The sequence below is a fragment of the Gouania willdenowi genome, chromosome 4 (assembly GCF_900634775.1).
Source record: "Gouania willdenowi chromosome 4, fGouWil2.1, whole genome shotgun sequence".
In the NCBI taxonomy this organism is placed as follows: Eukaryota; Metazoa; Chordata; class Actinopteri; order Blenniiformes; family Gobiesocidae; genus Gouania; species Gouania willdenowi.
Genome location: NC_041047.1, coordinates 3,575,628 through 3,589,821, shown reverse-complemented (window position 1 = coordinate 3,589,821; position 14,194 = coordinate 3,575,628). Strand labels below are relative to the sequence as shown.

General features: G+C 38.1%; 1 protein-coding gene across 3 annotated transcripts in view; it reads left to right on the top strand.

The window, feature by feature from the left end:
• Positions 1–14,194, top strand: part of LOC114462331 (carboxyl-terminal PDZ ligand of neuronal nitric oxide synthase protein-like) — a 165,346-nt gene that overhangs the window by 119,955 nt on the left and 31,197 nt on the right. Inside the window, exons 6-8 of one of the 3 annotated variants that reach the window (XM_028445094.1) lie at positions 1,382–1,490; positions 3,270–3,463; positions 13,191–13,352. In XM_028445094.1, the coding sequence (XP_028300895.1) occupies positions 1,382–1,490; positions 3,270–3,463; positions 13,191–13,352 (465 nt within the window). Of the gene's footprint in view, positions 1–1,381; positions 1,503–3,221; positions 3,464–13,190; positions 13,353–14,194 lie in introns of all 3 variants that reach the window. The other 2 variants (XM_028445093.1, XM_028445092.1) reach the window with 2 other exon arrangements.

Here is a 14,194-nt window from a genome sequence, read left to right as displayed (position 1 = left end):
TAAGTAACGTCACCTCGTCGTTACACATGGATACGGTCGACGATAACGGAGATGAAAGGAAAAGGAAAAGTTCAGAAAATAGTCAGTCAAACCTGCGTTACAAATAATTAGCAGAATTAGAAAATGTTTCATTGGGTAACCTTTTTTCCTGAAAACAACATGTTAAAAAAAATATCCTATTTTTCCCCAAATGTAATGAAAATGTTGCCCTTAATAAAGTCTATTTAAAGCTGTGAACCTTGAGTATTACTGGTTCCTGTGACTGATTTAAAGCGTTTAAAGAGACGTTAAGGAAAGATGTTCACGTTAATCTGAAGTGACGGCGTGGCGTTCGTGTCGTGGACTAAACTGAACTAAAGTTGTGTTTGCTTTAAATGTCTCTGTCAGTCAGTGAGTCAGCACTTTTTTTCCTGTCGTACCAGAGGAAAGGAAACCTGTTCAGAGGAAAAACACTGGTTTCCCGTCACTCTGAGCAGCGTGTGGCGAGGAGACGTAGAGAGAGTCAACAGAGGAGGAGGATGATTGATGGGAAAACCAAACCATCTCGTCTGTCAGTAAAAACATGGCGAATGCCTCCTGGGCTGTTTTTCCCATCAGCCCACAGCGTGTGTTATGATCTCTAGTGGAAACCAGTCTGTCTCATCACTGTTACAGTATTATTACTTTTACAGAAAATGATTAATAAAAGCAGATTAATGCTTCTAATGAGATGATTTCCCTCTGTGTAACTCATGTTTCTCTGATTGCTGCATCATTATCTTCTCATCACGTTATTTTTCTCATTTTCATTCAGATCTGGATTTAAAAATAGCTACAAAGGAAACAGAATATTTGGAGATAATTAATAATAATAATAATAATGATATTGGTTCGTACAACATACTTTTTGTATTAAAAGCTTAAAATCCTAACTTTGTATTTTCCTACATGATAATTGTTATTCATTTTGTGTATTTCATTCATTGTTTTTTGTATTTTATTATTAATTTAGTGTATTATTCTATAATTCTGTGTTAATGTATTTCTCTTGTTGTTTTGTGTGTTTGTTTTGGTTTTGTGTATTTTATTAGTCATGTTGTGTATTTATGGAGAAATTATGAGTCATTTTATGTATTTTATTCTTCGTTTTGTGTATTTTATTCTTCGATTTGTGTATTTTATTAGTCATTTTGTGTATTTTATTAGTCATTTTGTGTATTTTATTCTTCGTTTTGTGTATTTTATTAGTCATTTTGTGTATTTTATTAGTCATTTTGTGTATTTTATTCTTCGTTTTGTGTATTTTATTCTTCATGTTGTGTATTTTATTAGAGAAAATGTGACCACCTCTCTCTCTCTCTCTCTCTCTCTCTCTCTCTCTCTCTCTGTGTGTGTGTTACAGAGTCAGGCCATGCGCATCGTGAGGACGGTGGGTCAGGCCTTCGAGGTTTGTCATAAACTGAGTCTGCAACACACGCAGCAGAACGCAGAGGGACAGGAGGACGGTCGCGGTGAGAAGAACGGTAACACACACACACACACACACATGCTGGCTGCCCTCTGGTGTCAGATGTAATTTGTACATTATGATGACAGTGAGGAATCAGTGTTTAACAGAGATGTAGACAGTAAATCACAGGAGGATGAATGAGAATCACCTTGAAGTGAAATCACTGATTCATAGAGTTCACATTTAACCGTAGAAACACATTTACTCTGGGAATAGACTTTCAATTCATTCAGTGTGAAACATTACTCTGTATTTTCTGATGAGCTGCCATCAGATGACTTGTTGAACTGAAATGTAAACAGACAAAAAAAACAGAATCTTCACTAAATTAACCGCTGTAAAACCAAAAGGAAAAAAGAAATAGTTTTTGCTGAAAAGAAGCAATTTTTTTTTGTATTTATTATTTTTAAAAATGAATCTAATCATTTGACATAAGGAATGCTAAAGTTGTGCTTAGTTAGTTAGTTAGTGTTTTATTGAAATCATAAAGTAATGTATGTTTTTACAGTCAATCATTGTCACGATACATTTGCACAATATTACAGGAACAATTGACAGTTTGTGGGAAACCTCATTGATCTCAGTGACTACAAAAAATAGGACAACACAAATACACAAAATGACTCAGTGACTAACAAAATGCACAAAATAACTCAAAATGACTAATAAAATGCACAAAATGACCCAAAATGACTAAAAAAAACACACAAAATATCTCAAAATGATTAACAAAATACACAAAATAACTCAAAATGACTAATAAAATACACAAAATATCTCAAAATGACTAATAAAATGCACAAAATGCTCATAATTGAGTTATTTCCTGTATTGGATCATTCTTACAAGTCATTATTCTAAATATTGACATGAATGATGATAATGTGGCTCTTTAATCACACTGTAATTAAAGTTACCATTTCTGATTTACATCAAAATAAATGTATACGCAGAAAGTGATGCAAAAATGGCTGTGCTGTAATGACGTTACTATAGAGTAAATAATATATGTTTTCATAGTCTCTATCATTGACACGATACATTTTCACATTATTACAGAACGTTTGAGGGAAACCTCGTTGCTTTCCGTGACCTTTGCTGACCCCATAAAGTAACTCTGCTAAAGTTACTTCTGAAGTGTCTGGAGTTGCTCACAGCGTTTCTTTAGGAAGTTTGACCTCCAAAATAAAGAAGAAGAAAGACCTCAGGGCCATTCAGTGTGCAGGAAAGTTTCATACGGCCAAACTGAGTCTATAAAAGCTCCCACATGTTAAAAAGGGCTACACAAATACACAAAATGAATCATAAAATACACAAAATGACTCAAAATTAATAATAAAATGGACAAAATTAATAACAAAATACACACAAATAGACATAATGACTCAAAATAACTAATAAAATACACAAAATGACTAATTAAATTCACAAAATGATTCTAAATGACTAATAAAATACACAAAATGAACACAAAATGACACAGTACAGGCACTTGGTGTTGAATATTGTGCGTTTAAGCTAACTTTTGCCAAAATTTGCCTGGCCCCTGACTATTGCTGCGCAGCAGCTTTAATTTGTCATTTTTTTTCTTCCTGTAGGACTCACTCCACACACTGTGCAGTTTGTTTCTCACATGCCTTTGTGTGTGTATGTGTGTGTGTTGTGTGTGTCCGTCCATGTGTGCGTGCGTACATGCTCATGCCTACATGCGTGCGTGTGTGTGTGTGTGCAGGCGTGCGTGCTTATCCACCTGTATGTGTGTGTACTTTCCTGGGCTCAGCTCGTGAGCTCACAGGCTCAGAGGAAACGGCCGCCGTCACAGAGGAGACGGACATCGACGCAGAGGAGTCCAACCAGACGATGGTAGCGACATTAGCATCAGCATCAGAGGAGGAGGAGCTAAACCTCCACAGAGGAGTCACGGACCTGGACGCCACGGCCAAAACGCCTCACCTGAACCACTTTGAGGACCAGGTAAGATAATGTCTATTTGATCAACTTTTTAATTTCATTTTCATTTCTTTATTTTTGAACGTGTAAAAACAAAAACACTACATCTAGAACAAAAGGAATGTCTTTTCAGTATTAGCACTAAGCTAGTATTAGCCTAGAAAATACAGAAGATATGATGAAAACTGTCAAAATAGTAAATAAAGTAAAAAATTTTAAAAAACAAATTAAAAAATCTGAGGTAAGTTGAAAAAGGTTGAAGTGGGTTGAAGGATTTACAGAGAGTTCAAAGTTGCATAGTTTAAAAAGTTGAAAAGTTAAATAAAAACAAATACATAGCATAAATGCCAGAAATGATCTGCAAGTTTTGACACCAAACTTGTTGAAATCGGTTAAAAAATGTGGGAGTAGTAGAAGTAGGACACAAGCAGATTAACAGCTATAATAAAGTATACGTAGGCCTTCTGTATCCTCACTAATTATATTAATAAAGGTGGAGAATTCACCTACTGTATATTGTACATAAAAAAGCAAATTTCTATACATTGCTATTCCCATACCAAAGGTAGCATATATTTGCAATTAATATTATTACATATTCATTGCTGCGTTTTTACAATTCTTATGATTTTTTTTTAGTTGTAAGCTCTTTCTATATACTGTATTTATATAACATGCTGCTCCTCAGCTTTGTATTTTGTTTCAAATCAGTTTTTTTTATATTTGTTTTAAAGTTGCTTATATTTTTTGTATTTTTTTTATTTAATTTGTTAAACTATTCCATAATGCTTTAAAAGTGAAGAAGTGGTTGTGTTTGCTTTGAGCATCGATGCAGAAAGAAAGAAAGTGTCCAGTCTGGGTTTGTGCTCTGCTGAGCTCCAGGACCATGTGGGCTACTTATCTCACTCTCACTGCGTGCGTGCGTGCGCGTGTGCGTGTGTGTGTGTGTGCGTGTGTGTGTGTGTGTGTGTGTGTGTGCTCTCTGGCCTGTAAAAACTCTCTGATATGACCAGTGTGTAACTGCAGGTCTCAGCTGGATGATGTTTGTTTACTCCTCGTATTCTTTAGAACCACGACCAGACCCAGCGATGAGGGCACAGAGGTGATGTGAGCTCATGGCTTTATAATTGTTGCCTTTTTTATTGATTTTTTTTTTTTTTTTTCATACAATACCTTTGTCAGTTTCAGTTTATTTGTTTCAAACTGAACAGACACCTTCAAATATAAAATCACAATTTAAAAACAGGCAGAAGCAAAAATGCTTATATGCCCAACATAAATCATTACATTTAAGTCACATTTCTCAAATAATACAATACAATAATAAAACCTCCCACATGTTAAATAGGTATACACAAATACACAAAATAACTCAAAATGACTGATAAAATACACAAAATGACAAATAAGATACCTAAAATGACTATTATAATACACAAAATGACTAAAGAAATACACAAAATGACTCAAAAAATGCACAGAATGACTCCAAAAATACACAAACTGACCAAAAATGACTAATAAATTGCACAAAATGACAAACAGGATACACAAAATGATTCCAAATAACTGATAAAATACCAAAAACTCCTCATAATTTCTCCATAAATACCTAAAATGACTAATAAATTACACAAATGACTAATAAAATACACAGAAAGACTCAAAATGACTCAAAAAATACACAAACTGACCCAAAATTACTAATACATTACACAAAATGACAAATAAGACACACAAAATGACTAATAAAATACACGAAATGACTAATAATTTCTCCATAAATACACAAAATAACTAATAAAATGCACAAAATGGCAAAAAAAAAAATTTTAAAAAATGAAATAGAAAAATATATAGAATTTAGAGAACAATACTTATGAAACAATTGGTAAAAAAAAATTTCTACATTTTTATAGACCAAAGTGTGTAGGTAATTTGTTGAAATGACCTGGAATGACCTTCCTCTGGTTATTCTCTCTATAATAAATGGAGGTTAGAGTTTAATGCGTTTATGGTGTTTTTGACCTCATCAGTGATCTTTGCTCATCTGGAGGTAATTAGGGATTTCCTCATACCTCCTCCACTAATGGTCCATAATTAATGCTACAATCTGTCAGACTGGGAGTCATCATGGCCTGATGGAGAAGGTCTGCAGCTCTTCTTTAAATGAGAAAAGTCACTTTTCAGGCCATTAACACTCACAGTCACTTTTAATTTATGAGGCTTTTCTTTTTCTTTTTTTTTTATCACAACCCCCCGGGGTGAAAGCAGCACGGAGAGTGATGGGAGACAGCTTTCTAGTGTTAGAGTTCATTATGTTCCTCTAGATCAGTGGTTCCCAAACCTTTCACAGTCCTTTCACACATTAAACCTGAAGCCATGCACCCCCTACTCCCCATACTTAAAAAACATAATCATGTAATGTCATATACAATGTTGCCCTACAGTGAAATCTGTCCCTGAATTTGACCTTTTCTGTTGAATAATAAATAATTTAAGAAAATGATAATAATCTGTAAGCACACAAGGAAACGTCTCATTTAGAATTATCACTCGAACTATCTATTATGTCTATAAAAGTAAGGAATCTTTGTCTGTGTGGCTCAAATATATCTGCGGTTCAGGGACAGGCAGAGCTGAGACTTTCAACATGGCTGCTGCTTGATTCAAGGGTGTGCAACGTCAGATTTGTTTGGACTGCAATGATACTGTTAATAAATTATTATTATTTGTCCGCTCCCGGTGGACAATTTTATGAAATCTTAGAACTGATGACATCATCACTGTGGATTGAGCCTTTGCTGGCTTTGATCACGCAGCATAGTTGGCCGGGTGAGACGTCAGTTTAAAGAGGATTTCACTTTTATTCTGAATTAAAGAGGAATTAAAGCTCCCACGTAAACCATCCATTAAAAAGCTCCTTAACCTCCCACTTTTCCATAGCAACACATACTTCCTGCGCTAGTGTCATTAATTAGCCTACTGGCAATTTTAGTATGCAACTCAATACAACTATAATGAGATGATTAGTATAGTGAGTGTTTCCACTGAAGTATACTTCTAAGTTTTCCAGGATGCCTTTAGAACCTACAAGGACAAAAACCTGAATTACACTGAGGATAAATATCTGTTGATTCTCCACCTTTACTTTGAAAGTTCTGAAAACATTTGAAGTGAGAAAGTGACCATGTGCTCATTTCATCCATAAAACTCACGTAAACACATTTCGTGCTGACATTTTGGAGATTTTCGAAGACCCTCCATTGTGCTACTGACTAAACTTCCAGTTAACTTCAAAATAAGAGCCCTATTTACAAAAGAGTTAAAAAAAAAAGTAATGGGAAGGCAAGAAGAGACACTTTTATTTTGAAAAGAGGATGTTTGACTTTTAGCTTGAAGCCGGTCCCAAGACGATTTTACATTCAGCGCGCAATGCATCATGGGATGGTTGAGTATGACTGGTGTGCCCACCGTGCATACTATCTAATGTGGACACATTCATTTTGACGTTAGACTTAGGATGAGTAGTACGTTAGACTAGTATGCGATTTCAAACACACTTAAAGTCTTGGCAGCATGTTTTTGCTAGCGCGAAGCAATTTGCAGAGGCCATTGTGTCATTTATGGCAATGCATGGAGGCTCCCGACTGCGGGTCGATTTATATTGTAGTTTCTAATGTTGTCACGCTGTTTTTGATTTTATTCCACGTTCTCCCATGACAAATTGCGGACCCAACTTTTGGAACATAGGCTCTCGACTTAGATTATAGATCACAACCCCACATTAGTGCGTTGCTGTGAGGAATTTTACTTTGAAGGGTTTCCATCACGGAGCACGTTTGGCTTTGTTTTGAAAACTAAAGACATGAACTAATTAGTTTCTCTTATTTCTCAAGGTGACAATAAAAAGTAAAAGATGAGCAGAATAGATACTACAGGGAGTCACTGAGCTGACTCCGAATAATGTGGGTCGTTATTTTGTCACGCGTGTGCGTGTCCGAATGCGTGTGTGAAGCAGAGTTTTTCTCCAAGTCTCTTTGATGAAGTGTTTGCCTGAGGCCAACTTTCACTCACACTAATCTAAGAATAAAGCGCTACAGGCAGAACAGAACAGGATAGAGAGGAATAACCATCACAGGCTGGGTGAACTGGGAACCATCAGCTCCAAGTCCAGGAGTGTAAATATAAAAGAGCCGCTCTGTGCAACAGTAACCCCCAACCCTATCAACGCAGCTGATAGGTTTTCATTATAGTCAATCTGCCAATTTCCACCGCATCCGAATCTGCTCCAGCACAGCTACGTAATTGCTCCGTCATGCTGGAGTCCTCTGCAGCAGATACGCAGCCCTTCTATTTTTGCCGGACGCCGGAGCTGTGCTGCAGCAATTTTACAAAAAATAAGCCAGTGTGGGACAGGAAGTAGTGCATAGACACAAAATAAAATACTCCGTGTTCAAAGCGGGTCCTAATTCCATTTGACCTGAACCGAGCACTTTTGAAAAACTGATGGGAGAAGCAGTATCAAAGTTGGAGCCGTGCTTCCACACTCCTCCTCCCATTGACCAATGTTACCCCTGGCAGAGGAAAACACCGAACGGGCAATCGGCACATTTTGGACTCTAGCCAAAACCCGAGTCCACTGATACCACATTTTTGACAACAATTCAGACTCTCCTTGAAAACCAAGCACATATTCAGACTCCAGCGGACCAGACCTTTTTGTTGATAGCACGTTTGGACCGATCCGCTGTATCAAAGTTGGAGCCCTGCCTCGCCTCCACACTCCCTCTACCATTGACCTCCAGGTTTTGTCAGGCGCTAGGTGGATCGTATTTTACATATAAATATTGCAAAAACAGAAGAACTACAGGACAGAACGGAGTGGAGTACCTTCTGCTCTTCCCCAATGACACAATGAACTGTTTGTAAGGCTTTGTGCGTCTCTTTGTATTCACTACAACTCACTATATCACACGATTACATGTGAATTAGAGAGAATAAGAGTCTTTGCAGCATCATATACCCATCACAGATGGAGACTGTGGGGATTGGAGGACTGCAGATTGCGTGAAGTAAACCAAGTAAATTTCAAAGTAAAGTTCTGAAAAAAGTTGTCTGAATAAATGAAACCTTAAGATATTTCTTAAAATGTACAGTATACACAGTACATACTGTATATCGATATCATAAATCAAAAAAGAATGAACTTGCAGGAATTATTACGGGAAAAGTACAACCAGGAATCTCTGGAAAGCGTAGAAAGCACTAACTCTAACAATTGTTTATATCTGCACGCTGATGCTCGTCCCTTATGAAGTAGGAGTTTTCCATGCCTTGTCTAAGCAGTGAAGCTATAAATTAGCCTTTATTTACATTCTCTCACTGAAGCGTAGATACTTAATCCTTCAACTCCAAGCAGATTTGAGGCTTGGTGTGAAAACACAAACCCATAATCCAACGTATGTGATGTCAGTAATTCATTAAACAAGGAAGTGGCGATCGGCGCTCAGCCTGAGTCGTCGTTTCTTTATTATAACAAGGCTGTAATGAGCAGGTTTAATTCTGATAAGTGATTTTAGTTAGAGAGCCTTTCATTACACTGTAAATCTAGTGTGTGTGTGTGTGTGTGTGTGTGTGTGTGTGTGTGCTGAAGGACGTCCTTTAGTCCACCATGATTGGACGCTTTTCCCTCTTTTCTGCTTCACGTTCCTGACTCATTGATTCATATCCATAAATACATTTATTCATATGTTTACATCCTGTGAACTTGATTGCTGGTGTCATAGTGTGATCCACTCAGTGTGTGTGTGTGTACGTGTGTGTGTGTGTGTGTGTGTGTGTGTGTGTGAGCGTGTGTGTGTGTGAGAGCTGCAGACTAAAAGGTTGGCTGCACTATAAATTGAATTCCTCATAAATTCATATTGGCTCCTTATTATTCCACTGAGGTAACGTGGACGAATGCGTCTGAACCCATTACATTTAAAGTTTTCATTTCTCAGCTTTTAACTTTACACATTTGTTTTTCCCTTATCTCACATAGATCCTGGCATTTATCATCCCCAACGCTGCTCTTGAAGTCACAAAGCAGTGCATTTTGGAGGCATTTTTGTGAATGTTTCAGCTTGTAGTAATCGGAGCAGTTTGGGTTTAGCTTTGGAAAGGTATTTTTTAAGGTTAAGGGAAGTGGTTGGAATTGTTTGTGTAATGGAAGGTCAAAAAAAAAAAGGTGACAGAGAAAGTGCTTTGGCCCAATGGGAGAAACAATCATGCAGGGTCATTGCTTTTTGTGTGTTTTGGTGAACGTTTAATATGGTTTTAAAGGTGTTTGAGAAGAAAAATTGCGTTCTTTTGACGAAACGAGTCTCAAATGAATTTGCTTTTAAAATCTTTGTCTAACAAAACACATGATTTTGCACCATATTTGTGTTTTTTAACTTTTAAAAAGGGACTACTTTAGAGTGTAAGAGCCTGGAGTGAAGCATTCAGCCTGATTTTTAGATGATTTAGCAGCTTTTTTTGGTCAAAATGGCAACCTGTTTGGCTTTTGGTTGCGCTAAGTAATCAGGAAAAGTTAAAAAATGTCGATGTAAATCTCTTTTGTTTACGGAAATAGGATAAATCAGTTGTGACCAGAAGAAGAAGAAGAGCTCAGTGTGCTGACACGCTCTGGTGGCTGAAGTTAGCGAGTAAATCACAGACTATTGAAGGACTCCCACTCAAAAGGACTTCCATCCTCAGGTTTTGTGCATCCTACAGTTATGGGATGCAAGCTCAGGCTTGATCACCCTGTAGCTGGCCACCTTTGATGAAAGTGTCTAGTGTTTAAAAGGCCGTAAAACCCCCTGATTCAAAGGAACACCACTGATGATGCGTCTTGATTTCTATTGTCTTTTTAAATCCTCTCTGTTTGCCTGTGAACACATATAGTCTTAAAGCTGTTCCCAGAGGTAAAAGTAACTTATTACAAGTACTCACGTTATTGTAATTCAGTAGCTTTTATGGGTACTTGGACTGTTTTGAGTATATTTCTAAATCAGTAATATTACTTGTACTTACGTACGTTTTTTTTTTTTTTTCTGTTTCATGGTCTCTTCATAAACTATTCACGTACTGTTTCTGATCAAAGCCCAACCACTTTCTTCGGTTCAGGTTGTGGTTTCTACTCATGTTGGTACCCACATGGCACATTTGGCATGGCACTGTTACCAACAATGAACGTTGGGGGTGAAAGTAACTAGTAATTCATTTAGATACTTTTTACTTGTACCTGAGTATTTTATGTATGACTTACTTGTACTTAAGTACAATTTCAACCAAGTAAGATGAGTAGATGTGTCAGGAGTCTTTACACCTCTGGTTGTTCCACGGTGTCCTCTACAGATGAGCTCACGCTGAGAGAAACACAGAGAGCATTTCAGGTGAAAGTGTATTCAGTGTAATTGTCTCCTTCATACAGACACGCAGTCTGCACCAAATAAGCCGTCCACTCAGGCACTACTCAAATTAACCTAAAAGATCTCCCTCAGACAGGCCATCAGTCAGAACTCGTCCTCGCTCGGAGCGCGCTCGCACTCGCGTGCAATCACTCATCGTTGTGTTTGTCACCACCGAGCGCCCACGGAGAGACAGATGTTGAGGTGTTTTTGGCGTTTGTTTCCGTGAAGCAGTTCTCAGGTTCAATTTAATCAGTGGGTGACTGATTAGTCGGCCCCGCCGTGTGTCACAATTTCAGTCACTCGGAAGCATCTGGCATCGGCTTTTTGTGACGGATTCTGTCGTTTAGACGCAGTCAGCAACTTGCAATGTAGCTTTGTTTCTGAAACGCTCGATATCTTGGAGATATGATGGGAGTCAAGGTGTCAGAGGTGTCACATTTAGAGCTTATGCACCAAAATTGTCAAACATTGAAAATACATGCAGTTCAGTTCCTTGTTTTTTTTTTTCACTGGGGGGAAGGCACTGTTTTAAAAGCTGCTGGAGACATTTTTACTTCATTCTTACTTGGGGTGTAACGGTGCTTAAGTTATATATCATCAGGTCCTGCATGGAACAAATGCCGGGTGTTGTTACGGCAGTGAGAGAGAGACCGTGGTTACCTAGTGGTTAAAGACAGCGGGCTTGTAATCGGATGGTTGCCGGTTTGAATCTCACCAGGGCCATCACTGTGGGATGTTGAGCAAGTCCCTTAACCCCCAACTGCTCCCCGGGCGCCACTCCGGAGTTTCCCACTACTCCTAAAGGGAAATTTTGTGTGTGTGTAAACATATATGACAATAAATAAAGGTAAAAGCCCAGATTCTTCTTCTTCTTAAAATGTCATGGAATACATTTTTTTAAAGAGTTTGCTAACTAAATGGGCCAATAGTATCACGTGAACACAAACAACCAATTAATGTAAATGTTTAATAAAGGAAAGATGAATCAACCTTAAAGAAGTATTACGGAGTTCATCCGTCTCTCTCTGAATGACAGCTGTCAAATCTGCCATGTTTCAGCACCAAGGACAGCGCAACATCAGTTAATTTAGCCACAAAAGTCACTAAACTTTCAGAACACAAAAAATTATTGTATTTTTAATTGTAATTGGAAAAAATTCCTGTAACCATAATCATAATTGAACAAGGATAATTGAAATGTAATTGACCCTAGCCCTGTCAGATAGTAGTTTTTGAGTTGGACTTTAAGGGCCCATGTTAATCTAAATTAACTTTTCTGTACTTTAAACATCATAAAGTGTTATTAGGGCTTCATACACACGTCCAAAGTGTTTTTTCATTGATTCTCTCAATCGTTAGTTAGAGGGTGATTTACTCCTTTCTTACTACAGGGTGAGCACAAACACTTCACTACAATTTGATGACGCGTTCCCACTTTGATGATGAATTTGACGCGGCACTGAGATGGAGAGGCGACGCCTCCAGGAAGCTCTCTGCCGTGATTGACACATAAACAGACACGCCCACTATGGTGAGCATGTCAGTGTCCTTCGCGCAGTGCTATGTATGTATTTTCTCCAGTCTATGTATGTACTGGCAAACGCCCCGCCCCCACGCTCTGTCTCGTGTTTAAAAAGCAGCATGTGCTCGGCTACGGAGTGGGTGGGAGGAGGGCGGGCCGTCCTCTGGCCCTACGTCACCGTGCGGGAATGAAGAAGTCAGTGGCCCGTCTATAGGCACGCCCACTCATGTATATGCATAAGTAGGACGCAAATCAGCCTGTTTGTGTAGAGTTGATCAGAAAGTGACTTTTTAGAGGCTAAAACTCTGGAAAACAGGCGAGTTTAGGAAAATAAACCTCAAATATTATGATTTTGTGGTTCTTAGAACAAATGGAGATGGTGAAAAATAGCATGACATGAGAGCTTTAGCCAAAGGGAAAAAAAGTTATGATAATTTAGAGATTTGTGTGAAAGTATTGCAGCTGAGGGAAGGAGGTTGGAACCTGATTGGTTTCTAAATCCTCCAAACAGTCAGGGAATGGAGTCCCTGGGCTTATTATTCCAAGTGAATCATTTTCTAGTTTCTAATCTACGTTAAGCATCAGCTCCGCTCGTTCAGCTCTGCTGCCACAAATCAGACATTAACGCCTCCCATTCACTCTCAGCTTTAATGACCACCTGTTCTCAGGAGCCTCACTGCTTCACCACCCAATTACATCTGCTCATTTATTAGTTTGTACTGTGCCGACTGTAAGAGCAGCTAATTATATGTGAATAGTATCAGTAACCTTCTGCTGCTCTCCTGCTCAGGAACGTGAGGAGGCTTATCTGCTGGTGTCCAGTCCCAGGATGCTGCTCCCAGCGTCGGGGAAGCTGCCCCCCACCACCCCTCTGTCTGTGCACCACCAGATGCAGCTGCTGCAGCAGCAGCTCCAACAACAACAGCAGCAGACGCAAGTGGCCGTGGCACAGGTAACGCTCACCTTTATATTATCAATGTTACAGACAGACAGACAACCACTGACACACTCCCATTTACTCCAATGGGAAATCTACAGACTCAAATTAACCCACGAGGAAGAACATGCAAACTCCACACAGAGGACTGAAGTGTCCAGCACATTAGTATTATTATTATTATTTTTTTTTATTTTTTTTTTTATTGTTATTAGTAGTAGTAGTAGTAGTAGTATTATTAATAATATCGCAATAGTTATATTTTTGTTTTTGTGACTTAACTTTAAAAAAAAAAATAATATATATATATATATATATATATATATATATATTTTTAGAGATGTTGATATGTTCGTTGCTTCCACTGTATGTTGTCATGTTGAGTGTGTGAACTCGAGTCCATTTTAAACATTTAAATGTGTAGCTCTAGGGTGAAGTCAACAATAGTTACCATGGAAACCACTGGAGTGGTCTCTGCTTTCTTTTCTGTAATTACTGAGTTTAATTTGAAGCCACTTGAACAATGACGGCTCATTCATGCATAACAGTAGTCGATTGGCAGCAAAGAACAAAAACACACACACACACACACACACACACACAGTGTATTTACGTCCTTATTTTCAGGGCTTTTGTTCAGCTTGGTTTCCCAGACTCAAGAGCTGCAATTTTATTGTTGAAAGACTGTGAATTATTATTAGTATTATGCTATTTTTCCACCCATCTCCATTTGTTCTAAGAACCCCAACAACATAGTATTTGAAGTTTATTTTCCCAAACTCGCCTGTTTTCCAGTTTTAGCCTCTGAAAAGTCACTTTAATGACGCTTCTATAAACAGGCTGTAGTGGTTGTCTAC